The sequence below is a fragment of the Lissotriton helveticus genome, chromosome 2_2 (assembly GCF_964261635.1).
Source record: "Lissotriton helveticus chromosome 2_2, aLisHel1.1, whole genome shotgun sequence".
NCBI lineage: Eukaryota > Metazoa > Chordata > Amphibia > Caudata > Salamandridae > Lissotriton > Lissotriton helveticus.
In genome coordinates, this window is record NC_136060.1 from 124,180,159 (window position 1) to 124,207,271 (window position 27,113).

General features: G+C 42.6%; 1 protein-coding gene across 1 annotated transcript in view; it reads left to right on the plus strand.

Annotated features, from left to right (window-relative positions):
- The first annotated feature begins 1,922 nt into the window (after window positions 1-1,922).
- CHIC2 (cysteine rich hydrophobic domain 2) overlaps window positions 1,923-27,113 on the plus strand; it is a 183,499-nt gene continuing 158,308 nt past the window's right edge. Inside the window, exon 1 of the mRNA XM_078678189.1 lies at window positions 1,923-2,232. Within this exon, the coding sequence (XP_078534315.1) occupies window positions 2,108-2,232 (125 nt within the window). The 5' untranslated portion in view covers window positions 1,923-2,107. The remainder of the gene's footprint in view (window positions 2,233-27,113) is intronic.

A 27,113-nucleotide genomic window follows, 5' to 3' on the forward strand; every position in this document is an offset into this window, starting at 1 on the left:
TAGGTTTCTATGGATTCATCTTCTTTTTGAATTCTAGAATAAAATTTAAAACGTTCCATCACTGTATTAATTTTCTTTCCAAATCTGGTGCTTAATTGCTTAACAACCACTTCAAAAACATTTACATCACCTGCACTAGTATTATCAATAGGTGGTAGACTTTGCAATTCTTTGAGACCGGCACCACCTAGACAATTTTTTAATAAAGCGAGTTTCCTTTTGGGGGAACAGCCATCTTCTTCTACCACATCTACATAGGCTAAAAAGGTTGGATACCAAAGGTCCCATTCTACTTTGGGATCACCAGCTGAAGGTAAGAAATGTGCAGGTGAAGTTATGTTATTCGACATTTTTTTTTTTTTTTTAAATAATATTAAAAATACCAAAATAAAGAAAAATAAAAATAAAGGTCACAGTTATTTGGTTGAATAAGTTGTCAGAACATAGTTGTACAATAATAGCATTGAAGATAGCCTGGAAAAGGGGAATACCTTCTCTGTGAATAAAGATGTTCAATACAGTTCCCTTGTAAACAAAACTGCAACCAGGATGTAAATTACGGAACAGAATAAGCCAAGGTACATATATAACTGTGGTAATAATCGATACGAATGGGTTGGATTACATAAATAACTGTGGCGTTAAAAAGCATTAAAAAAAAACGGGACTCGGATCGGAGACTGTTGTCATGGTGATCTAAGATGGTTGCTGGAACGCAGCGCTGTGCGTAGAACGACGTTGTCCAATGACGTGGTACACGCAGAGGCGGAGAGTGCGGATGACGCGTCTGATCCAGGAGCGTGGTGAAGGGCTTCCGGCAGCGAGTGGAGTGCACGCGAAGATAAAGGTGAGTCTCGTGTGCTTTTTGAAAGATGCGCTTCCACAATAAAGTTGTAGGGAAAGCCAAAAATGTCACAAAAACACCAGCAGAACGGGGATTTCACGCGGAGGGAAAACAGAGTAGATATGAGATGAAATCCAATAGGTTGTGAGCGAGTGACTGCTCGAATTCCCAAATATGAGGGAAAATGCGCAAAATACAAAGAAACGGCCGCAGGTGCAATCAAAGCACGTCGAGTAAGAAATACTGCCGCTGGTGTTATAGTTTAACACATAAAGAATTTTAAAAGTACCTTAAATGAGTCCACACTGCAAACGGTGAACGCTGTCTCCAAACTGGATTTTCCTTTTTAAAAAATGAGGAAAATATACGGGTCCTGTTAAGCTTCAGGTTTGATATCCCGATCGTCGCCAGAATATGTAGTAATCAGGAAGAGACTTCTTGATGGTTAGATCCAGTTTATTCTTAGGAGACAGCTTACACAACCACCACGAATAGATGCACAGCTGTAACTGTTATTAGTAGAACATTACACTCCCAAGGATCCCTAAGAATCCCCAGGCAGAAAGAACCAAAACAATTCTGAATAGAACATGGGAAGGGAAGTACAGGAATAAGTGGAGAGTAAAGTACGGAATGGAATACTACACATATATATATATATATATATATATATATATATATATATATATATATATATATATATATAATAAGTATATTTATATTAATTAATACAAAGTCAAATGTTTTTTATCATTGTAATATATATATATATCTACAAGCACGCACACACTTTGCAATTGCCAAATGTGTGCCTCTCCCCCTAAAGTTCACTTCTAGGGACGCCACTGGTCCAGTCCTAGCCGAGTAAGGTGTAGAGTTAGACAAGTGGCACCTGCTGTCAAGGGAAAAGCACGGGTCTGTCTGTGACCCGTAATCTCGCTTACACTCTAGTCTAATGCATCGGATGCAAAACGTGGAATTGTCCAAGGTGCTGACTAACTGCATCTTCCATGCTTTAGTTGATACTTTCTGCCCCTGTCAGAGCTCGCGCCCGCTGTATCCGTGACGTCATCGACTTGCGCTGCTGTCGACCCAGCTCGCGCCGTTGCCGGAGTTTCGCTGGTGACGCGGCGGCGCAGGATGTTATTGTTTGCAGGTTCCGCAGACATGGCGGAGCAGGAGGCAAGGCGAGGCAGGGCCATCCGGCGGCCTTGCGCTGCTACCCCTTGTTCACACTCTGCTTGAGGCCACCGTACCGTCGCTATGGCGGACTTCGACGAGATTTACGAGGAGGAGGAAGAAGGCAGCGAGGAGCGTGCCCTCGAGGAGCAACTGCTCAAGTACAAACCCGACCCCGTGGTGGTGCGGGGATCCGGGCACGTCACTGTGTAAGAGAAAAGAGGGTTACTGGATAGAAGGTTACGGCTGAGTGGCGAGTTTGTGGATACAGAGGGAAAGAGGACGAACTCTTGGGGTTTTAGAGATGGTTGGCGTGACCTGAACTATATTTAGAGGAGTGGGGGAGGGAAGGGAAGGAAGTGTGAATGACGATAAAATGGAACGGTAAAGTGTATCTTACATATTTGTATTTGTTAGTGCACAGTGATAACTCGCAATCAAGATTTGATTTCCAGGACACTCTAGATTGTTTGAAACTAGAAGACAAACAAATATGTATGTTATGCTCTCTAGATTTGTATGCATGTGGGTGAAGTATGTTAATGAAGTCCTTGGGATTCAAGCTGTGACACGGATATAAACTTTAGTCATCTCCCCGAACGCCTCCCCCTTCCAAAGTCAAATGTGTTGTTTCATTTCACTTTAGCCTATTAAGACTAGTATAGTGTGTGTGACTTGTGTCTCCTGACTACTGCAGCTGTCCTTGTGGCGAGCACTTTTAAACTGACCACAGAGCACTGGTTCGAGTAATGTAGACTGGTGCTGATACGGTCTTCTCTTTATGGCTGATTCATTCCTTCTGCTACTGTCCCTCTCAGAGGCTCACTGTACTTTGGTATTTAAGTTTTTAGGGCAAAGCCTACAATATAGAGCAGCTGTTGGTTGCATAGACCTATTGGGGACATGCTGAAAGATTCCCTAAGAATGTATTCCGCCCATTGCTGACCATTGGCTGTGTGTTTTGTAACTCACATTTGTTTGCTCTCTTATTTGCTGGATTAATTTGTTTTAGGCTGTCTAGCAGGTCGTAGTCCCTCCCGTGTATTATAGCCAGTTTCCGACTTTGGTGACTGGCTCCTTGTATTCTTCCATGACTGTTTGCTGTCTGGGAAATCTTAAAAAAAAAAAACTTTTCGAGGCACTTCAGGATAGTACGTGTGTTTTCAGTTATCTCCCTTCTATGCTAGTTCAGGAAACAATACACGTGCTGTATTTCTTTGAAACCATTCATGCGTCATATCTTTCTTCTTGACTGATTCTCCTTAGCTCTGCTCGGCACATGCCTGTGAGGAACAATGTTCTGTCTAGGAGCCTGTTTGTTTTGGTCAGTGTTCTTTACTATTAATAGTATAACTTGTTAGGCTCAGTTTTCCCAGGGAGGTTGGTGTTTACTTTTCTAGCTCTGACTGCAAAGTAAGAGGATTTATGTAACATGCTGTAGAATGTCATGCTTTTTCTAGCACACAACACCATTTAAATGCCAGTAAATTAACTGTGCAAACATTTCAGAATATATCGGAATTAGGGAAGTACAAATGTAGCACATTGCTTTGCTATTCTGATGTGTTGTGGCAACAAATATTGTAATAGGATCAACACACAAGGTGATGCCGATTTTCACACATTATCAGCCACTCTACTCCAACTTTAAACTTCTCCTCTCTAGGCCATCCCACTCTACAATACACCACTCTGACACCCTACTCCACTCTATGGCACTCCATGCCATGTCACTCTGTTACTCCACTCTATGCTAATCTATTCTGTGCCACTTCATTCCACTATAAGGACCCACCAATCCACAACACACTACACCGCTCTGACAGTCTGCGCCACTCCACTCTATGCCACTTCCCTCTGTGGCACTCTACTCCACTATACACCACTTCATTCTATGACACTCCTCTCCACTGCCCCACTCTACATCACTCCACTATACTTTACTTCACTCTACGCCACTATGCATCACTGCAGTCGTCCACTCCAGCCTATATCACTCCACTTTACTCCACAGCAATCTATTCCACTACACACCACTTCACTCTGCAGCTCTCCGCTACTCCACTCGACGCTGCTATATTCCACCCTACGCTGCTATATTCCACCCTACGACATTCTACTCCGGACACTCTGCTCTATGACACTCTACTCTATGACACTCCAAGACACTCTTTTCTAGCCATGCTGAATAGCAGCTACGCTGACGGACAACATGGCAAAGCACATTGGCAAAGCAAAAAACTGTTGTGTATGCGAGACCTATTGGCTTTGACAATGCTTGTTGGAACTGATCTTGTGGACCTTTGACCCAGCTGGTGTGGGTGTAGCTGTCTGTCTTTGAAAGTACAGAGTTTCACGAGCAGGCCGGCTGGTTTGTTATTAAATGTTTACTAACTATGACCATCACAACTAGTGATCCTGTCACTTCCTACTTCATGGGTTGCTCACGTCTTGCAGCCTATGCATTTCAGATGTCAATCCCTAAAGCCATGACTGCGCTTAACACTTGATAGCAATGACCGAATTGACCATTTCTTGTTCTCATTAACTAGGGATAACACATTTTTTAAATGTTGGAGTGCAAGCAGTCCTCTAGCGCCCTGTGTCTGAAGGCTTATAATTTAAATGGTTAATATATATTATCTTTTCAGGGAAATAGGATCTGACAACTAGGTTCATTCATATATGCAGGGGACATGAAAAGTATGTGTGAACTTCTGCTAAAAGGGAAGATATACAGTCTGAGACAATCTACATTGGTGTAGGTTTCCAGTAATGTATTAATGTAGACCTGAGTTAAGGCTCCCTAACCCGTCACATAAAGACTTTCCCACCAACCTTAGGTTTTAGCTGTGCTTTTCAGCTTGTTTGAAACCCAGAGCAGCAAAATCACTTCTCAAACAACTCTGCTTAATTGACCAGGTTGCCCTATGTAATGTGATGTAATTTACCCTTAAAGACATAGTCACCAACAAGGGACTACGCCAATTTTGGAAATTTAGTAATCCTGGTACTACCAGTACTAGTTTTGCCATGGCTTCTTGAGAGATATATTTGTACTACATATCACTCTAAACTTATTTTTGTAAGCATCAGTCTGCCATTTCAAACTGGTTTGCCTTCATCTAGTCAGATAACCTCCGCCCTGAAAAATCTAATCCTCTGATGTATTTTGCTTGTATGTTGAACTTTAAAAGTGCATTTGGCACTACTCTTCCCCAAGATTGAAGATGGGGTCTCCTGAAGAGATACCGAGTGACATAGCATTGTTATATATTGATACATACTCATCATGTTCTTGAGGGAGGTGGAAGGGGAGCGAACTACATCCACTGTGTGCTTGCTGTCTGAGGAGTAAATCAGAGTTTCCTCTTGGCCCCTCTTTTATTCAGTGTGCATCTCTAACCATTGCATCTTATTCCTATGTAAGATCACTCCAGATAGTTTAGTCAAACATCTCCCTACCGCCGTCCCTAAAGATGCACCTGACCTGGACACCTGTCTGATTAATTTTAACAACTGGATTTCATCAGCCATCGACTCTATAGCGCCTATGAGGCCTATTAAAACCTTTCGAGACGCCCCCTCCGCTCCCTGGTATTCTGACAAACTACGCAAGTGCAAATCTGCATGCAAACTTCTGGAACGACAATGGAGACATTCGTACTCCCCAGATGGGAAACAGAAATACAAAACAGCCCTTAATGAATACCGGAAGAAGATAATTGTCCATAAAAGAAAGCACTTGAAAGAGAAAATTAATCAAGCACAAGGCTCTACTAGGGAAATCTTTAATACAGTTAGAATTTTTACTGACCCTATGGCCCTCAAAAGTCAATCCCCGGTCTCCCAGTCCCTCTGCACCCGCCTCTCTGATTACTTCGAAGAAAAAATTGCAACCATCTATGACACCTTTCCCTGCGGTATTAAACCAGATTCTGAAGAAAAACCCACAGATTATCCAGTATCTGCCCCTGTTTTCTCAGAATTTGAGGAGATCACGCTAGATAGCTCTATGACAGAACTCGCAAAATGCAAGTCAGGTTCTCCACTTGACCCGTGGCCGGCCAAACAGTATAAAGCACTGGCCCCCCTCCTTAACCTCTTACTGAATGGCATCTGGAGTGACTCACTTAGGACACGTATATTTCCGGATTCCTGGAAACATGCCCAATTGGTTCCTATTCTAAAAAAAATCAACGCAGACCCAGATGAACCAGCTAACTACAGGCCCATCTCCCTGTTGCCGGCCCCAGCCAATGTTCTTGAAAAGCTGGTCCATCAACAATTAGCAGGCTATATTGAAACCAATGGCCTTTTCTATGACTCGCAACATGGATTCAGACCAGGCTGTAGTACTGAGTCTGCCTTAATAGAGATGCTGATTCCGTACGATGGAAGCTTGCTGGGGGTTCGAGAGTGGTGTTGGTGCTGCTTGATCTTTCGGCAGCATTCAACACTGTCTCTCACCCCGTCCTGCTTGACCGCCTTCGATCTATAGGCATGCAAGGTAAGGCCTTGGACTGGCTATCCTCCTTTCTATCTATCCGTGACACAGGCGGTGTTTAACCCCCCCTACACTTCCAATAGCCGTCCGTTAAAGTGGGGAGTCCCTCAGGGCTCCTCATCGAGTCCCCTTTTGCTTAATGTTTATTTTTCCCCCCTGGCTGAGCTTATTGCTCAGTCAGGAATCAAGGCAACCTCGTATGCTGATGACATTCAGCTTCTGTTTTCCTATGACACTCCCACCCAGACCACTTTTGACCCACTGAAATATTGTCTTCGAAACATCGCATGCTGGATGGATAACAATCTCCTTCGGCTGAATGCAGGAAAAACAGAGGTTCTCTTTTTCCATCAACCTTCCCCTCTGGATTCAAACCTCTGGTGGCCACTGGATCTAAGTGCGGCCCCCTCACCTAAGGAAACAGTAAAAAATCTGGGGATCAGATGGGACACTAACCTTTCCTTCCATAGCCAAGTCCAGACGGTATCTGCTGCCTGTTTTTCAAAAATCAGGATGATTAAAAAATGTAAAAACTTTCTCCCTAGTAACACCAGGAAAATCATTGTCCAGGCCTTAATAACATCCCATTTGGATTATGCCAATGGCCTGTATCTTGGACTTGCTTCTGGCCTCTGACATCAGCTTCAGACAGTCCAGAATGCTGCAGTTCGGCTGCTCTGTGGCCTCTATCTACGTGAGCACATCACGCCTTATCGACGTAGGCTACATTGGTTGCCAGTCCAAAAAAGATTAGAATTTAAAGCCCTCACCTTGGCTCACCGAGCAACCAAAAGAAAGGGCTCTGTGTATCTCTCTTCCAGCCTTCGCCCTTACAGCAATACCAGACATCTCCGATCCAACTCAAAAGGACTGCTGACTACCCCTAGATTCAAAAAAGTTCGATCTGGGGGAAAAACCTTCCAGGTATGTTCAACTTCTTAATGGAACAAACTGCCCATCTCTATTCGAATGATTCAGGAGGAGCTACCATTTCGCATAGCACTAAAAACATTCCTCTTCTGCTAAACCCATCTGTGTAAGACTCAGCAAATAAGCAAGAAGCGCCGGGACACCCCGTTGGGATAGCTGCGCGCTATACAAAACACACTAAATAAATAAATAAATGAATATGACATACATTTATTCTAATTTAAATGGACATTCACGTCACTTTAACATTAATAATTTTAACAAATTGACTCATTGCTTACAGGTAGTATATATTTGGTTGCAAAATATTTACTTGCCCTGTAAGTGATTCCCCAAATGTGATGACTGAAAGATCCTCTGGCTTTTTAGGCCTACACATTATTCTTGCAGGGGTTACGATGTAAGATGGCGAATTAGTTAGACCGAACTGTCGCCTACTGAATCTCTAAAGACACAGGGTAAGGTGCACAGTGTGCTGTGTTTGCCTTCAGTGTGCAAAGGCTCTATTCAGTGAGATCTCATCCTCCAGGGGGAGGAACCTGAACATGTTTATAGGATTTTCAAAACAAAACTCCTTTTACCGTGAATTTGATCTGCCATGACTTATCAAGCAATATCAAGACCCCAATGGTTCAGTGTTCAATTCAACATACACATTTAAACCAAGAAAAAAACCAAGAAAAATAGAGAATTTCTTCAAAGCAAAGAATGTTATTGAAAACCAATATTTAATATGTTGACTGACTGTGCTCACCGTGTTACACTAGAACTAACACATATAAAGTAATATCCAGTGTAAACAAAAAACAATGTCAAAGGGATAACAATACAATATGGTTTGTCCGTATTTTGACTGGAACATTATGCAACAAATGCTTATTCCCGATTAGCCAGAGAAGCGTCCACAGCGTTTCGAACTTTGTAGTTTATCAGGTCATCATTAAGGCACAGCAAAATTGATTTAAGAGCAACCAAGAAAGAAATAACATGTAAGGTTCTAAGTTATTAAATACAAATAAAAATTATATGCAACTAATCCTAAAGTAACAATGGTCAAACGGGGTTGCCAAAATTCGTATCCGTAGGAAAAAATGTCAGTGGAAACGTGTCTAAACTGACTGCAGTTAACCTCGGGGTGAAACTTAAAACTTCCCAGTGCTTACGGTCCCAACCGAGTCAAAAGAATCAGATTTTTAATTACATTTCTGGGCAACAGGTTCGCCTTGGACTGGCGCACTATTATGAATGAAATGCCCAAGCCTTATCAAGCAGTGTAGTCTGTGTATGCATTTACTGAACTAAAGGTGGAAATGGCAGTCAAAGCTTGTGAACGGAACATCAGATGTTGATGGTACTGTTCATTTTTTAAGGACATTGATCCATTTATGATGAGACATTCATCCAGGCAGTGGGCTGTCTCTGTCTTGGAGCAGTGCTAGACGTCTGCTAGACATCCTGAGCCACAGCAGACCCTTGTCAAAGCGCTACTCCTCTCCTGAACCATCAATATACCTCCACAAATGGGTAACTTTTTTTGTAACCAATGAGCGCATAATTTTGAGCAAGCATTGACATATTCTATAGTTCTGCCTTTTGTAAGTATGCAGTTTAAAAAAAATACATATATATTTGGGGCACGTGCAGTATACAACCCATTTGGCGTAATTGATTTTATTGGATACCTGGATATCTGGACACATAGAGCTCAAATCAAAGAAATAGACTGTGATCAACGCAATGCAACTTAATTTAACCATTGGAGAAACATTGCACTCCAAAGTATCGATATTGTTAACTCCAGGACATTTTGGAATATCTTGAATCCTTTGTTTCAATTTCTGTGATGTCCAGAAATGGGGAAAGCACGATGAAAACACGCCAGCAAATGTTGCGGAAAACTGTCAATTCTAACTCAACCCAAGGTTCAAAGCTATTGGTCATGCTGAAGAGGACACTGGGGGTTCCTGAATACTGGAAAACTATGCCCTTTTAAGGCGGGAATGACAACACCACGATAACACCGATCTTAAGAGCAACAGCCATAGAGCATAGGCTCCACAGCCAGACTCGCAGGTCTGTAGCAAGTGGGTATCTCCAGATGTAATTACAGACCACCCTCAGCATGCGGATGACAGTAATGTCGTAGTAGCAGAAAAAACAGTTGAAGTTAGACAATAGAAGGACCTCACTTTAATGCACTACCAATTAAAATCTGGGCCACAAGGTTCACATGACAGCTTGGCATGCTTAAAGCAGAAATTAATCTTAACGTCTATCTGTAACATTTCAAAGCATTCTTCTAACAATGGAAGTGCATCATTGATCGGGCACTCTGGAGGAACAAGGAAATCCTGTACCCCAAGGATAAAATCTTGTACTGATATTGATTCAAGATCCTGATCTCATTTTCAAGGACGACTGATCACACAGCCTGAGGTGCATAAAGTCTTCGATATATCGGATTTCTACCTTTCAGGTGCTGAAAAAGATTCAATTTATTGGAAAGAGGAGATTTTGGAGTCTCTATTCCAGGATACGCTGGCCCCTACATCGAGTAATAGCCGAGTCTCTCAACAACTTAAACTAGTTGCTGGCCAAAACTTAAATCCTGTTACAAACGAAGCTAGCGGCTTCTTGCGACAGTTCAGATCTGCTGATGGAACCGATTAGTATTCCGACAAATCAAACTAACTTTCAGTCCTTTCCATAAAAAAAAAGGCCAGAGCAACAGTCTCTGAATCTTCAGGTCAAGATTATTTATTTGAAAATGATTTAGAAACCCCTCCAGTTTATCCTGTTTTCTCCGCTGTGGTAGCAATTAACACCACTCTTACAAAAATGGGGTAGGCCATAGAATTCCAGTCAGCCCTTGTTAGTAAGCAGGTTACACTATTAAAATCAATCCAAAAAATTAAACTGCTTGGGATTCCCTCAACAAACCTTAATTAAGGTGGACACACAACTCTCAATATTAATGGAGAGCACTTCTAAATTCACGAGGATTGATGGCTTAATTAGCTTACAGCACCTCTTCCCAACAAAGGTCTGCTCCATCTTAAAAACGTATTTAATAACAAACAATTTATTTTGGCTGCATGTCGTAGAATTAAACTACACAGAGGATTGATGAATTAATTAGCCTACTACAGCTCCCCCCAAGAAATATATACTCCAGCTTAAAATCAGAGTAAAATCTGAATTAATGAAACATTTAATGACCATGGTGCATGGAGACAATATGGGCCTTGTTTTACCTCCTAGAGTGGCTTCAGTACAGGTCATCATAATCCCTTTCGGAATTACGAACACACTTTCAGAAGAAGATAAAGAGGCCTTATACAAGAAGTGTAGAGAGTACCTGAATCGTCTGCGCAATGTTAACATCCGTGCTCGTGCTGACTTAAGGGACAACTATTCACCTGGTTGGAAGTTTGATCACTGGGAGCTTAAGGGTGTTCCTAACTGGGCTTGAAGTGGGTCCACGTGATATGAAAAACTCCCAGTTTGTTGCTGTAAAACGAGACACTGGAGAAAAGCGGACGATTGCTCAAAAGGACGCAGAGAGTAAACTGAAAGACATTTTGGAGGCTATACATTATAACTATTACAACAGGGCTTCAGAGGACATGAAAATTCACATGACTGTAGCAAATACCATGGAAGAGGGATCTTGATTCTGGAAAGATTGTTCAAATTCCATTCTGCGGTGAGATAGAGTGTGAAGACTGGACTATGAAAACTACTGCCAGGGACCAAGACCGTGAACCTGGAGCTCCATCAGTGGGCGCAAAAAATCTCTGCATTCCATTCAAGCCCCTTGGTGAGCTGCAACCTGAGCCCAAGTGTCTCTGCAACAAGAACCCTGCGAAGTTCTACACCCTGTTTGGCCGCAGTTTCTAATGCCCTCTCCTGAACTCTGAATCTGTAGAGTATTTTTTAAATAATACAGAAGCCATGACACATGTTATCAGTTTAGTGGTCAACACCCTTTACATGATAAACTCCTTGGAGAAAAAGATTGTAGATTTGGAGGTACCCTTAACTTGTATTACATTTTCTGTAATCACCCAGACAATAACATCTATATTGTGAATTAAAAAAAAGAAAAGGAAAAAAAGAAACCAGTTCAATTGACTGCATGGCACAGGATTACACTACACCAACTCAAATCTGTGAAATAACCCTGAGCAATTTGATATCAAGCACAAGTGTGTTACAAGATTAAGTAAATTGCAAAAATTGTTTGATTTATCCGTGGAGGAGTAGATTGCAGCAACCACGAAAGAAGAAGCGCAAAGTATCAACCCAAATGACCCAAAAGCACCCTCATAAACCTATGTAAGCAAACAACAACTGAAAAGACTAAATAAATACCCGCAAAGCGTAAAGGTTAAAGAGGTGGGCACAGATACTGTCAGCAGTCAATCTGGGTGCAAAAATCATTTCGGATTTTCAAGCAACATAATGAGGGTCAATACTGAGTCCCCATCTGCTTCACAAAGGCCGGTTAACAATCATTTAAGTATAGCTACTATGCTTCACAGCAAGTGCTTCTCATTCCTTCATAGCAAGGATAACTTTAGTGCTGCTTATTGCCTAGCATTAACTTAGTCAAGTAGTAGCTGGAAACGCTTTAACTACAGCCAATCCAACAGTCATCGCAACATGTTGGCAACACATGAGAATTATCAATGCAGATCCAAACATCCTTGGAAGGTCCTGAACAAGTTTCAGATAATACAACGAGCATTTATTCAGAAGGAATCTCGGAAATTACGTAATAAACATCAGATGAATTTACTGAACAATATAAACCAACAACAACTTCTTGTAAGGATATCAAAATGCAGCTAACAGCACAGTTGCAAAGTTAATCAAGGACGCAGAGCCAGCAATAAGTCAAGTACTCATCCCCCCTATGAGGGACTTGTGCCGATTGGCAGATGGATTTGTAATGCTGGTTAATAAAAATGTTATGCAAAGTCCCTTCATGGCCGATGTAAAGGATAATTGTAGCGCCTCAGTTTCGTACATCCTAGGGAACCGGACCACTCTCCAATGCAGCTCTGGCCTAACCCCAGGTTAAAGGTACTGGTTCCTGTTACTACTTCCGAAATACAATTACACAATGATCTGAATTAAGGTTCCGGAAATCAAGGAGCACACTTCCCCAAAGTCAGTAGTAACCCAGTAACGGCTAGCCATGTTTTGGATTTTAAACCTCTATCAGTTGACGGGGTCTCAAGGCATTTTGAATCGGGCAAATCTTCTAAAAATAACTTCTTTGCTAAATCTCAGGTCGGTGACCTCAGCAGACCTTGTGTAAGTTCACTTTCTCTCTGAAACCACAGTAATATTGAGCTCAACATAGCTACTTGGGCCACAGACAAAATTGCGTGCAAGATCTGTGACAAGAAAGAAGAAAAAGGGGAATTGGGCGACCTCTTAGCACAGATGGTGAAACCTAAATATGCGCATATGTTCGCACAGCTGGGTGAATATTTTGGAATAACACTAGCTCCTACTTTAGAACAATGTGCTTAACAGTCAGAGCACCCTACCTATCTATGTTTCTTTTCCAAAAGACAACCATCAACAATCCATACAGGTTTGTTCCTGAAATATTGTGGGTATCTTTCGCCACCTGAAAATCTCAAAGCACAATTTAACCTCTTTTCTAAATAAGTTCCATATAGTATCCTTACTAGAGTTATGGGAAGATGAATGCTTTAGCATATCCAACTTTTCCACCTTCGAGAAAAAGGCCACATTCGGTCACCCACCAGGAGGATTACTTACGCTAATTAGCAAGTGTAAACTAAGATGCAAAGAGATTCCATCTTCCTCCAACCAAATCCTGGTTGTAGGGCGGGTAATTATAAGAATGAATGGTTGTACATTATGGACATTTACTTGCCATCTTCTGGGATTGACTTAGCAACCTTTACCAGCTAGAACATCTAATAGAGCACAGGAGGGGCCATCCTTTCATTGTCACAGGAGACTTCAACGAAGATCTCCGTGGAGTATTTTCACAATTGAGTACCTCCAAAGAAGAACCAGATGCATTGTTTTTAATTCCTCTGCCCGTATTTTTTTATAATAAAGTGAGAAGTAATTCGTGCAAATTAAAATTTCTTAGACCTTTCTTTAATGGAATCTGGCCTTCATTGTCTTAATAGTTGTTTCCCAAATGATCAGCTAGCAAGGAAGATGTTCCTCTCGACAAACTCAAGTCCTACCAAAGATTTTTCTCTGTTTCATTTTATTTCTTTTCACATGAGTGAAAATTATGAAATTATCTCTGGTGAGAAAAGTGACTATAATCCCCAGGCCATTACATTAAGATATGCATGCTCGATTTTTCATATGCTACACTCTATAACCTGCCAACTTAACTACTATAAACAACAAAAAGATAGTCTGGAATGCCAAATTATCAGTCCAGGTCGGAACGCTAGGAAACTGCTCCATGTGAAAAGAGATGCTGGAAGAGTGCAGTAAACTCAATGGGAAGAATAGAATAGCATATGGAAAGAAATGTGGCACCAAAATAAAAAATATATATATCTTATGTGCTCCAAGGAACCCGAGCCAGTACTCAGCTTAAAAAGACAAACCTACAAGTCTTCAAGGGAAATATCAACTATAATGAGGCAATTTAGGAGAGCCATGCAACTTTTATGAACTTTTCAACTAAGTATCGAACGATCCAACGTTATAAAGCGACATACAGGAAAACAGTAAGGGGGATAAAAACGGGGAAGACTAATATGAAATGGGCTGAACTACAAAAAATAAGTGAGTAAAAAGACACAAAAAAGTTCTGGTATTTAGTGGGGACTGGCTCAATATCACATAGGCCGGCAACTAATTATGATATTCCATCTGATAAGTGGGAAAAGTATATTACATTTTACTACACAAGCTGGGGCAAAAGAACATTTGAAGCACATCTGTTTGTCAACAAAGGGAAGACATCATCAATAGAATTGATAACTTCACTAATATTGAGAAGCAAGAGTTTTCGATCCCCGGATCCCATTGGGATCCTGATTGCCATGAAGAAACAGATCCTATATTGTGTAGTAGTATATTAAAGCCGGTGTTCAACCTTGTCTTGCTGTCAGGAGAAGTACCAGAATCAGGACACGGGTCAATAATACAACCACTTCTCAAAAAGGAATCCAAAAAGACCCTTCAAATTTCCACGAAAGACTCGAGCACTGTGACAGACAGGCATAAAGCAAAAGCTGGTCGCTCCAGCGCTCAATCATACCACCCCAGTCTCACGTGGGGGCAGCCAATCAAACCCCTAAACTAGATAACAGCCTGGCCGCGTCCTATCAGAAGGTGCACCTCATAGATGAATAGTGCCTAAATGAAGACAGCCACGACCCTGCCTTCTAATGCACAATCATAGAGGGGTGTGGAATTCCAATAACCCAACGCCCAGCACATATTGCTTGGGGACAAGGGCAACAAGTTTTCATGTGTATTTTGTCTTTGGGACAAGTAGGCCCAACCCCCTACATCACAAACCCTTTGACTGCCAGTTTCCAGTACCACATTATGGATCAGGGCAAGGCTTGCCTGCAGTTAACGTAATATTTGTGCTTATATGTTAATGCTGTTCAAACTTGTATTCATGGTTCATTAATGCAAAACCTTTATTATTAGGGTAAGCGATCTAAGTACATGTTGTTAGCTCAGACTACTACTGACAGTGGTTCCAGTATAAACATGTGCACACATGTTTTCAATGTTTAGCAATATGATGCTATGCATACTGCTTCCAGAATGCTCTCTGATTAGATGCAAATATATGCATGAGCTTGGAAGCAAGATTGATGATTCTTTGCTTTCCAAATAAAATGTTCACAAAAAATGCAAACATTTTGCTAAACTACTGTAACATTTTAGGTACCTTTTTATGCAGCATCATTTAGTAAAATGTGTTGATGTATGCTAGTATTTCCCAAAAATATTCATAATGGAAAATCAGTGTAACCAGTTTTAATAAGATTACGGGAAACAAAAAATAAACAAGCAGTGGTAAAGCCAATTGGTTTTGTCAATGCGTGACTTGTTGTGGCATGGTTTTTCTAAAGCCTTATTGGCGTGGGAGCTGCCTGGCCCTCCTCATTATAACAAATATTGGCCAAAGCAAAAATTGTTTTGCTCTCAAAAAGCACACATTGCCACAGCAGTTCCTGGCACTGAACAAAACGACTGTGTCAATTATTCTCCTTGTGAAAGAACAGAATGCGCTCACTCACAATAAAGCTAGCCGATAGCCAGAGCGAGACAGAAGTTTAATAAACACAAAGTCATGATTAAAGCCAGACCTAATTAGGGGCCCAATTATTAAATAAAGTCTCACAAGTGCTCTCATGTCCCTGCACTAAGTGCAGATATACAACTTTCGTGAATTCACAAAACTTTACAGAAGTAGGCCAAGAAATGTTACACCTAGATAATGTTTAACAGCATTTTAGCATGAGCAAATATGCAGATGTAAATTTGCTCATGCCAAATTCTGAGTGTTTGCAAGTTCACTTTCCCTCCAACCACTTATTTCCCAACCCTCGAAGAAGTTTTATGTCTGTCTTTGTCAGGAGTACATTTCTAACCTTTCTCAGTTTGGGAAAAGATTAGAGAATAGTTGGGGAAAACCCTTAAAATATGCAAGTTAGTAGGTTTGCACAGTCTCAAAAGGGCATTCCAACCCTGGAACTGTTGCTTATCATTAACTTCTGCACCAGTATGTCGATCTGCGGCAACTTGGCAACATAAGGGAATTGTTAATATTCAAACCCTACTATAGAAGGAGCCCTGACATAATCAGAAAAGCTATTTCGGAGCTCTTATGTAATGAGATTGCTGCCATAATTTGTCACAGCATTACATGGCACAAAAGGGATAAGTGGATTTTGTTACAGGACAAGTAGATTTATGAAGCAACCTGTCCCATGGACCAGTAGATATTTGATTAAATTCCACACCCCTGATGAGAATATAGGCACGTAGTACCTAAAGAACCAATTATCCTTCAGAAACACTGCTGGCGCATCCTCAGAAATTGCGCATGCCATGAATATTTGGTATTTAAAAAACAAAACTTCCAGGTCCAGATTAGCATGCAGACTGTAGGAAGGGGATATCTAGGTGTACCAGAGGGTGAGAGACCTTGATCGATTAAGGTGGGGGGTATGGGTCTCCTACAGGATTTTTTTTACCTGATTCAAGTATTAACCAACACTGTAAGCATATTTCTTAGAGTGTTACTACAGGGTCTACCCCCCCAGAAGCGATCCATGTTGTGAAGAAGTACTACACAAAAAGTATGTTTTATTTCAGGCACTACACCCTGTTTAAAAAAAACACATCACACAGCCATTATACACCCTGAAGAGAGACCTACAATACACGCACAGCATGATTGAAATGCGGTGGAGAAAGTCTAATTAATGCTGGAGGTTCCAGCATGTATGCAACATAGTGTATGACCTATGTTGTGCCCCGATGTGGTACTGCTTGTGTTTCATATAAAAGTTTTGCCTAACCATGATTTTTCTATTACTAATATTGTCTTGCAGGAAATTCATGCTAAAGGCAACCTAAATAAAATGGTGAGTTTGAATCAAAGCTCACCTACGCATGTATTGGTGTGCATGCAGTGATTGAGACGGTCCTGGCGAAAGCCATATGGACCCTTCTGGGCACTTGGATAAATGACTAAAACACGTTGACCATATTAAGGGGTACAGGAGACCATTGATACCTCAAATGGTACCCAAAACACTGTTTTTTAAACTTGCCCAAGGTCTCCAAGGTGACTTTGAGTCACTTTTAAATCATTTGCACTTTCACTTCTCTAAAAACAACCAGCTCTGCTGTAAACAGGTGTTGAAGCACACCTGGGAGGCATTCGGTTTCCAGAGTGGGAACCCATAGATGAAGCATGTCACCAACTAGGTTGGTGAGTGATGTTTTTTTTTTAAAAAAAGCCTTACGGTCCCTACCCCCCTATGGTTCTGTAAGTGAGAGCCTCCATAGGGTTTTAAGTTAGACAAACAAGTACTCGCTCTTGTTTGGTAGATATAGTCGAGGGAAGATGAGTGATTAGTCTTTCTCTCTCTCTCTCTTTTTCCTGTTTATGATGTTTAGTACTTGTGCCACCATTTGGATGGCTTGTGGAAAGCTAGAACATGTGGCACTTTGAAATGGCTCTCCTTATTCTCGGGTTGATGGAACGCAGGATTACCCAGTACTAATAATTTATTTCAACTCTTTGCTGGTAAAATGTAAATAAATGTAAATGCCAGCATTTGTAAAGTGCGCAGCTACCTCCAGAGAGATGTCCCGGTGCTGGGGCCGTCTGAAAGATTAAGCAAGCTATTGCCCAGAGTCACATGGTGCTGGGCTAACCTGCCGCCAGAGACGGGGATCGAACCGTAAACCCTGTGGTCCGGAGTCAGGCACCTTGGCCGCTGCGCCACACCTCTTCCACCAGAGGTAGATGTAGGGTGCCACATGGCTTGTCTTTTTTTTTTCTTAGGCCAAGCACTTTTTGACATGTGTGAACAATGCAGAGATTTTAGACTCTTAAAAAGGTCAGGACAGTTATGTGAGAAACAGCAATGAGCGCATTCTTTTTTGAGAAACGGATGGAAAGTTGGGCTTTTAAAAGAGGTCTTAATAGCAGAAGAAAGGGTTTGGGCTTTAGGCCAACAGGAGAAGAGTGCCAGAACGCAGTTGCTGCTCCTGGCAAGTCTATTTTTTTTTCTTGGCATTATGAATTTTGGTACTTCTAAGTACAGAGTTATTGCTCTTGGTTCTTTATCTGCCTAAGATATTGCCTAGGTTTCAGAAATAAGCACGTTTCTCATTCATAACGTCATCTACAAGGTGGTGTATTTTGAATGGGTTTTATGCCTAGATGGCTAGCAAGTGTAAACTGCTCTGTGTTTGGGGTGATTTGGTCAAAGCCTTTTGTTGAAAGAAATAGTTCTGGTTGTGAAGTGTAATATAAGACCTTGTTTTTATTTGAAATTTGCCAAACTTAGGAAAACTGTTGGCTTATGTTTTAGTGCTATTGCCAAATGAGCTTCAGGCTATATTCTTGACAACTGAAATATCTGTTGTACTTGTTAATTGCCTTGAAGCATTCAGTTGCATTTGTCAAGGATTTTTGACATCCAGTTGGTGAGGAAAATTCAGCACTTTTTCTCCCAATGGTTGTACTACTTGCACATGTGCTTTGTTTATGCTCCGGTAGTATTGTGACACTGCCCTGTTCTAAAATTCGAGTTGGATTGGTTTCTTGGTAGAGGTATAGTAAAGACTTGTGCTTCATAACCTGATTTACAATTGTATTGTTGCTGGAGCCATCATACTGATCCCATCCTCTTTTCATTATAGGTGTGTGTGGTATTACATAAAAAATCTCTTGTTTCGTAATTGTTTGCCATCAGGAAAACAATCTGCTCATGGTACGCTCCTATTTTTTTAAGGTTGCTTCCTTGTTCAAGAGCCTATTTGCTATACCTTATCATGAGTGCTTAATTGTATTTTGTCTAACAAGTACTCTTCCTTTCCCTTTACTTTTCTGGATATTTTAGTTAGCAAATTAACACTGGCTAAATCCACTTTACGTATTTCATTAAAAAAACCCTTGCATCCAAGACCGTTTCTTTTTAAAGTTCATGTATTTTCCCACGGTACACATCTTACAATGCATTACATCCCAAGTTGATGTTAATTACATATTTTTCCAATGAAAATTGTGTCAAAAAGGACACCCTCAATTGAAATATTGGCTATACTGTTGTTGAATTGCATGTGCAAACTAATTGTAGGCATGTGCTCCAGGTTCATTTTTGTTATCCAAATAAGCTCTAGTTTTCCTGCTGTCATATGTGAAACAAATTATATACTTCAGGCTGCTTACATGGCTAATTAGCATTTCTATTTGTTTTTGGCAGTATTGCAGTCCTTTTCTTTAACATCACTCTTGATGTGGGGGAGAAACAGACCCAGGTGAGCCCTTTGGTGAAAAATAATATACAGGCCTCTAGACTCACTTTTGGTTTAGGAGAAAATGGCTCCAAAGTCAGTAATTGTAGGTGTCAATTACCATTTTCTTGGCTCTACCAATTTCAGGCAGAAGGAAGTTTGAATAAAAGCTGTGTAAATACAACCGAGTCGTTTAATGGAACAGAAATAACTGTTCTCACTTTTCATGCCTTAATTTGCTGCGGAACCAGTTGAGCTCCCCCTCTCCCCACAAGTCTCCTATCCCATTGTCTCTCTACTGTCTGACTGTTTAAAAATAAAGTTATCCTTGTGTGTATCTTTCTTTTGCTTAGAATAGATCTTTTAATTATTTTAATTTGCTCAATAACATTCTGTTTGACTTGCTTTTCATCTGTCTTTAGATGCCCTATTGATTCCCTGATTCCCCCCACTTTTGGCGTGATGGAAATCACAATCCTTATTGCCATTGGTTGGGTAAGCCTAGTCCTGTCTATAAAGCATCAATAGAGCAATAAAACAGTGGTTAAGATCATTATATTCTAGTCCATGTTTGACATATTGTGGAGGGCAGGAGCAGCTGCAAACAATTACATTAAGTGTTGTGTGGCCATCTATCGTGGCCATGGTCCACAGAGGCTTCGCCAAATGCCCTTCAGATCTATCATAATCTGATGTCATCCATTTGATTTTCAACCTCCAACGGAATGAAAACAACGGGGGGAAGCCGAGCGGTGTGTCAAGTGCTCCGTTTCAACCCCTCTGTTGGTGAAATTCTACTGTGCTGCAATGGCTCAACTATGTGGCCTGCAGCAGCATAGCGACGGTGAAAACTAACATGTCGGCGAGACTGAAATGCCCCAGGGCCCCCAACTGCCCTTTATGGGAGAAGCAATCCTCAACAATGTACACCTTACCTGAAGGGGGATAAGGAGAGCGTGTGCGGTCCCTTAGCAGGGGGAGCTGCTATTTCTTCCCAGCCTTGTCCCCTCAGCCTACAGCAAGATGGCATCTGGGAATCCTGCACCAGGTTCCGGCTCGTTAGGAGTGGCCCGCTGAGCCTGTGTACCGCTCCTGGAAGACTTGCGTTCCCTGTGTTTAATTTAATTTAAAGCCATTTGTAAAGCGCCTGGTTACTCAAGAACAGAGTGTCCCCGCACTGAAAACTGCATAGACGCTAGGGAAGAGATAGCTGGGGAACCATCTGAGGGGCGAACGGTTTAAGTGCGTGGAAATAAGAGAGTTTTCAGTTTTCCCCGAAACCTAGTTTCAGAGGGCTCCATACGGATCTCGAGTGGGAGTTCGTTCCAGCTCTTAGAAGCCAGATAACCAAACGAACAACCACCCATCCTGGCTCTGGTGACTTTAGGGATTTTAAACAGCATAGCCCCAGAGGATCTAAGATTTCTGGAGGGGCGGTGTATTGTAAGAAGGCTTTTTAAATAATCAGGCCCTGTGCCATGAGCGATGCGATGGGAAAAGCATAATGCTTTAAATTTGATTCGCTCCTTGATGGGGAGCCAGTGAAGTTTGGACAGGGCAGATTTCCCTGAGGATCTGTGAGGAAGCTTGAGCACAAGTCGTGCAGCGGCATTCTGGACACACTGGAGCTGATGGAGCCCCTTTTTGCTCAATCCCAGTAACAAGGCGTTCCCATAGTCCAGATGGGGGGTTACTAGGGCATGGACAATGGTCTTCCTGGAGTCCATGGGGAGGAGGTCTAATACCTTTCGGAGAACCCTCAATACGCTGAAGCATCTGGTAGAGACCTTGCTGACTTGAGGCAGGTATGAGAGATTTGAGTCGAGTGTTATGCCCAAGTTGCGCACCGAGACCGCTGGACAAGGCAGGCTACCTAATTCCGCAGGCCACCACACATGGGACCATGCGGAAGAAGATTTCCCTCCCATGATGGGAACCCTGTTATGACACTGGATTGATCGCAGGTTCCTTGAGTAAGGTGAGAGAAAATGTGACCTTTCTGCAAGGTGGAGTAGGCCTATGCAGGACGGGGGTCAGCTCCCAGCTAAGGGGACATTCTAGATGTGCTCCGTCCGTATGCTCCCATGACACTCCGAATAAATTGTGGCACAAGTGATCCATCAAATACTCTCAAAACATTGCAGCCCTGACCTTTTGGGCAATTCTTGCGATGGCTGTTACTCCCCTATGACTTTTCACATTGCAAGCCTCAGCCGCCTACATGCTGCCAAAGAAAACCTAGATTAACAGGGTGTCTAATTACTTCACCCCATGATGCACCGGTTATTGACCTCTCCCATGACGCACCAGTGGCCTTAACCAACCGCCAGCTCCTCTCTTCCCTATGGGAATTCAAGAAGAAACTTGGAGAGGAACCCAAGGCCAACATCGCTGCCTCTTTTGAGTCCTTCAAAGCCGATATTAACTCCTATATGTTCTCCCTCCAAGTGGATGTCGACTCAGTCAGAACGCGCACACTAGATCTACAAATGAAATATCAAGACCTGGAATAACACTGAAGCCCGATAGAGTGTATATGGAACATCTTCACTCTCGGTTACAAACAGCTCTTCTCAAAAGCGAAGACTTAGAAAACTGATCTAGGCGAGACAATATCTGAGTTAGGGGCCTGGAGGAGGGAGCAGAGGGCCCTGATCTAGAGGCCTTCATTGTTGACTTGTTTTCTGATATGCTAGGCGCCGACAATCTGGAGGTATGGCTGGAGATGGTACATAGAGTTGGCCCACAACTCTCAAGCGTAGGGAAGAGACCTAGAGATATACTCGCCAAACTGAACTCTTTCAAAACAAAAGAACTGATCCTCCAGGCTGCTCAAAGGCGAGACACACACTCTTTTCAAGGAGCGACATGTTCCTCTACCAAGACCTTGCCCAGCCTACTCTAGCACAACACTGGCAATTAATTTAAACCGGTAACAGAAGCTAAGCTCCATAACTAGATTAGTTAAAATATCAGTGGACTTATCCTTTTGGCATCGCTTTTGAGCTTCATAATAAGCTTCATCACTAAACATATTTGGAGGTTGCAACTTCTTTATTTACCTGCGCCTCTTGGCCCTGACTGACGAGGCGAGGGATCCTCATCGGATCCCATCGATAAAACTAATTCAGGAACAATGGTGGTCACAGAGGATAGGAAGATGCGACTGAAAGAAATTAACTCTAGATCATATATCTTTGTACTTTTGTCTTTTGCAATTGACAATTTTGCATTCTGAGGGAGAGCTACTCCTGTCTCATGCTTTAACTTTCCCTTCCTCCTATTCCGAAACAATGGTTTGCATGCCGTACGAATGGCTGTTGTGGACTATTCCTCAATGCCATCTTTTTTGCCTTTACCCTAGCTAATGTTGCACAGATTGCGTAGCCTTTGCCAGAGCATCGGTCATTTTTTGATGATTAGATGCAATCTCTGAGGTGTTTTGGCAGGTTGGTGTCCGTTGTGCCCGCACAATTTGAATTCCAGATGGACTTGCTAGTTCAGAGGGAGTGCAAACTCCCTAATTCTTTTTGCTTGTTTCATTATTTTCTCTTTTAATTCCAGATTGAGGGTGGACTGGGTGGCGTCACCAATAATGGGGGTAGGAGAGTCGATTGGTTACCCCTTTTGCTTCTATGGAAAGTGACCTATAGAACTCACACGTCTTAAACCCTTATATTGTACTTAACACCTTATCATGGAATGTGAAGAGGCTGAACTCTCCCACTAAACGCCGCTAACTCTGGAAATATATTCTTGATAGACGCCTTGACACCATAGCCCTCCAAAAAACACATTTCAAGCAGAACAAAGTTCACAGACTGCACCACAAATCATACCGCCGAATATGCAAATCCTCTCCTACCACAGAAGACAATGAAGTCGCCCTGCTCTTCCACTCCTCAGTGAAATTTCAATCACGGGTAGCAAATCTGATAAAGCAAGAAGATTTCTGATGGTCAAGGGACTTATCAAAAGCTGTCTTTTCACTATCACTATGGTTTACACCCCAAATTCAGGTCAATCTGAATTTCTCCTTTCCTTCCTCTCCCTCCTGGATGGGTTCGCTGGGGGGATATTATATTGCTTGCTGACTTTAACCTCATTTGGGATTCTAACTTAGACAGTTGTCATCCCCACAGGACACAGGTCAGGGTTTTTACAAAAAATACCAAACCGGCATTCCGCCAGCTAGGCTTACTAGACGCCTGGAGGGCTATAAATCCCAACACACGCAACTACACCTTCTTCTCCCTCTCTCATCGTACCTACTCCAGGCTTGACCACATTTTCATCAGTCAAATCTTATGACGTACTGTTTCACCCGCTTCTATATATCCCATTACTGTGTCAGATCATGCACCCATGTCCGTGATACTAGATTGGCACCCTCCAAGCTCCACCTGTTTCCTAACATACTTACACGTGATCGTCTTATTCCGAGACGAGCTTCGTAAAACCATCAGAGAATATTTCCAACTGAATGGACCCCCAGATACCACTTGCTCAGCGAACTAGGACGCCTTCAAGGCGGTCATTCAAGGAAAATGTCTGTCTCTGATGACCATCCTGACACACCAAAAAAACAAGGTACGAGTAGCATTGGAAGCTGAACTTCTACAAGCTGAAGGAGCACATAAAGCCCCACCAAATCTTCTCTTCCAGAGGAAAGTCACAGCCTTAGGGGGAAGAATCAAAGCTATATACACCAAAAGAGTGGGATTGGCTCTCTTATGTCTTTTAAAGACTATCTATGAGCAGGGCAATATGATTGGTTCACTCCTAGTGAGACAATTGAGATCTAAGCAGGAAAAAGAAGGCCCTGGAGATATTCAGCATACACAGGAAGGGAAAGCTCAGTATTTTTGAGATTTCTACAAAAAAACTATACCTCAGATCCTGGGGATACTGAAGAACGGCTAGCTTACCTAGATGAAGTTGTCTTGCCTCAAGTTTCCCGAGCTTAAGCTGCCCCATAACGAGAGAAGAGGTGCAAACAGCTATAGACACCCTCGCACTCCAAAAAGCACCTAGCCCTGACTGATTCAACACCCACGTCTATAAACCTTCAGTACAGATTTAGTCCCTCATTTAAATGACCTCTTTTATCCATATTGCAGATTCCCACTCTGTAACACAAAAGACCCACTCCCATCCGCTCTCATCCAAGATCTAAAGCACATCATTGTCCTTTATTGGACCAATATCATTAACCACATGAGCGCTAGCGAAATTCCCCTCCTGTGCTCATGTTTTAAAAAACCCATTATTCATGACGAGCTGGGCTCGTCATGAGCGTGCTGGGAGGCTACCTCATGACGAGCCCAGCTCGTCATGAGCGTCGAAGGGGTTAACGCCTCTCTTTCCACGGGATGTGTCCCTATTCCCCTCCAACTCGGACAAATCACGCCCATCCCTCAAAACCCCAAAGTCGATCCATATGACCCTAACAACCTCTGCCCTATCTCCAATCTCCCCCTACTCTCCAAAGCCCTGGAAAAATGTGCCCTACTTCAATTGGATAAGCACATTGACACGTACAACCTGCTTGACCCCCTACAATCCGGCTTCCGCAAAGGTTGCAGCACTGAAACTGCACTGCTTAACATTGTCGATGACATCCACCTCGCCCTGGATAAGGGGGAGACTTGCATCCTCATCCTTCTCGACCTTACTGCTGCATTTGACACAGTTAACCATTCAACCTTACTCAATGCACACAAAGATCATTTCGGCCTCAATGGCACTGTACTTAACTGGTTCAGCTTCTACTTCCAACATAGAACCCAACAAATCAAAATTCAAAACTGCCTCTCCAGCCCCACATCTGTCTCCCTCTGTGTACCCCAAGTATCTTTCTTCTCTCCTGCCCTCTTCAACCTCTTTATGGAACCCCTCACACTTCAACAAGCCAAAATTAACTGCCACCTGTATGCTGACGACACTCAACTATACTATAAAATCAAACCCCACTTTGATATCGTACACCTCAACACTGCCCTATCCAAAATTCAATCCTGGTTCTTCAACAACCATCTCAAACTTAATCCAAACAACACTGAATCATTCTCTTCTCTCCTAAAAACAACCCTCTCCCCATTCAAGCATGGATCGCTGACCTTAATGCCCTTAACTGCTTTCTCTCCCTCGCCGAATCAGTTGAATCTCTTGGCGTCACCATCAACAGTAAGCTTGCTCTCAAAACTCATATAAAAAACACCGACATCTCAAAAAAATCAAACCGTTCATTACAGCCGAAGCTTTCAAATCCGTTATCCAATCTCTTGTCCTTTCAAAGATTGACTACGGAAACACTTTACTCTCCGGAACACCCAAAGTTCACCTAGCCCCCCTCAAATCTGTCCTCCACTTAGCGGCCAGACTAACTACTGACTGTAAGCGTTCTGAACACATCTCACCTGCCCTCAAGGACCTCAAATGGCTGCCCATTGAAGGCTGATCCTCCTATAAAATTGCCTGCTTTACTCACAAAGCCCTTTATCAAAAGACATCAATTTACCTCTCCAACAAACTCACTAAAGCAGGCTGCGCCCAGATGTTGAGAAGCACAAACTCTCCTTCTCGTCCCTGTGAGAAGTTGGCCTGGTATATGATGATCACTATTCTAGTGATCACCTTGCACCAGTCCAAACAACCCTTATGGTGATGGTTGTAAGTCAACCTTATAGACCAGCTATCTTAGTGGTAGCGTGGACAGAACAGTCTTAGGCTAAAAGACTCTTGAGGGCGTGTAAAGCCAGCTGTTTTACCATATTTAACCCCTTGAATATCAAATAAAAGGACACCACACAGGATATATATAAAATATATATGTATTTATTTACTAACACACTCCTCTGAACTCTTTATGAGATCAGAGGCCAAAGCACATAACAAGTTACTTAATCAGGATACGTTAAGTTGCACAATTTACAGTTAGGCCCTAGGGGCGAAGCAAACCATATATTACGAAAGTGGTATAAGTACCACGTCACGAGAAAAGGAAAGGCCTAGGGAATCGCTGGGGCTACACTATCTGAACCTTAGTTTAGAAGTAGGAGGCCCACAGGCGGCGCGTGCAGTGTCTTTACACACACGCGGGAGTCAATGTAAAGTCAATGGAAACTTAGAAGTTAGATAAAGAAGGATTTAGGACACTTCCGGTTTAGCTAGGAGGAAACAACTAAAAACCTAGACACTTGGATAGTCAATACCCTTAGGAGCACCGAAGTACTCGCGTTACCTCACCCACAGGACGTGGGTGCATAGGTGTGAAGATATGTCGGGTTTCGCCGTTGAAGTCTATGGAGCCTGTGAAGAAAGATGCTGCAGGCGACCAGGAGGAAGATGTCCGGGTGGATCGAGGATGAAGAGGACCTGAAAGCAGAGGGGACAGAGTGTGGGTCACTAGCCAGTGACCGGGTGGAACCAGGAAGGAACCAGACGACGTCGAGGAGCAATCAGGTGCTGTCTTGAAGCTTGTCTCTTCAGCCACGCGGACCAGGAGGCGTCGAGGACAACCAGGTGCTGGTGGCGCGCTGTCCCACGAAGGTTCTCGCAGATGGAGGGGTCGACTGCCGGATTGGAGTCAACAAGCCTTGGCAAAGGCAACCCACGCAGGATTCAAAGAAGGCT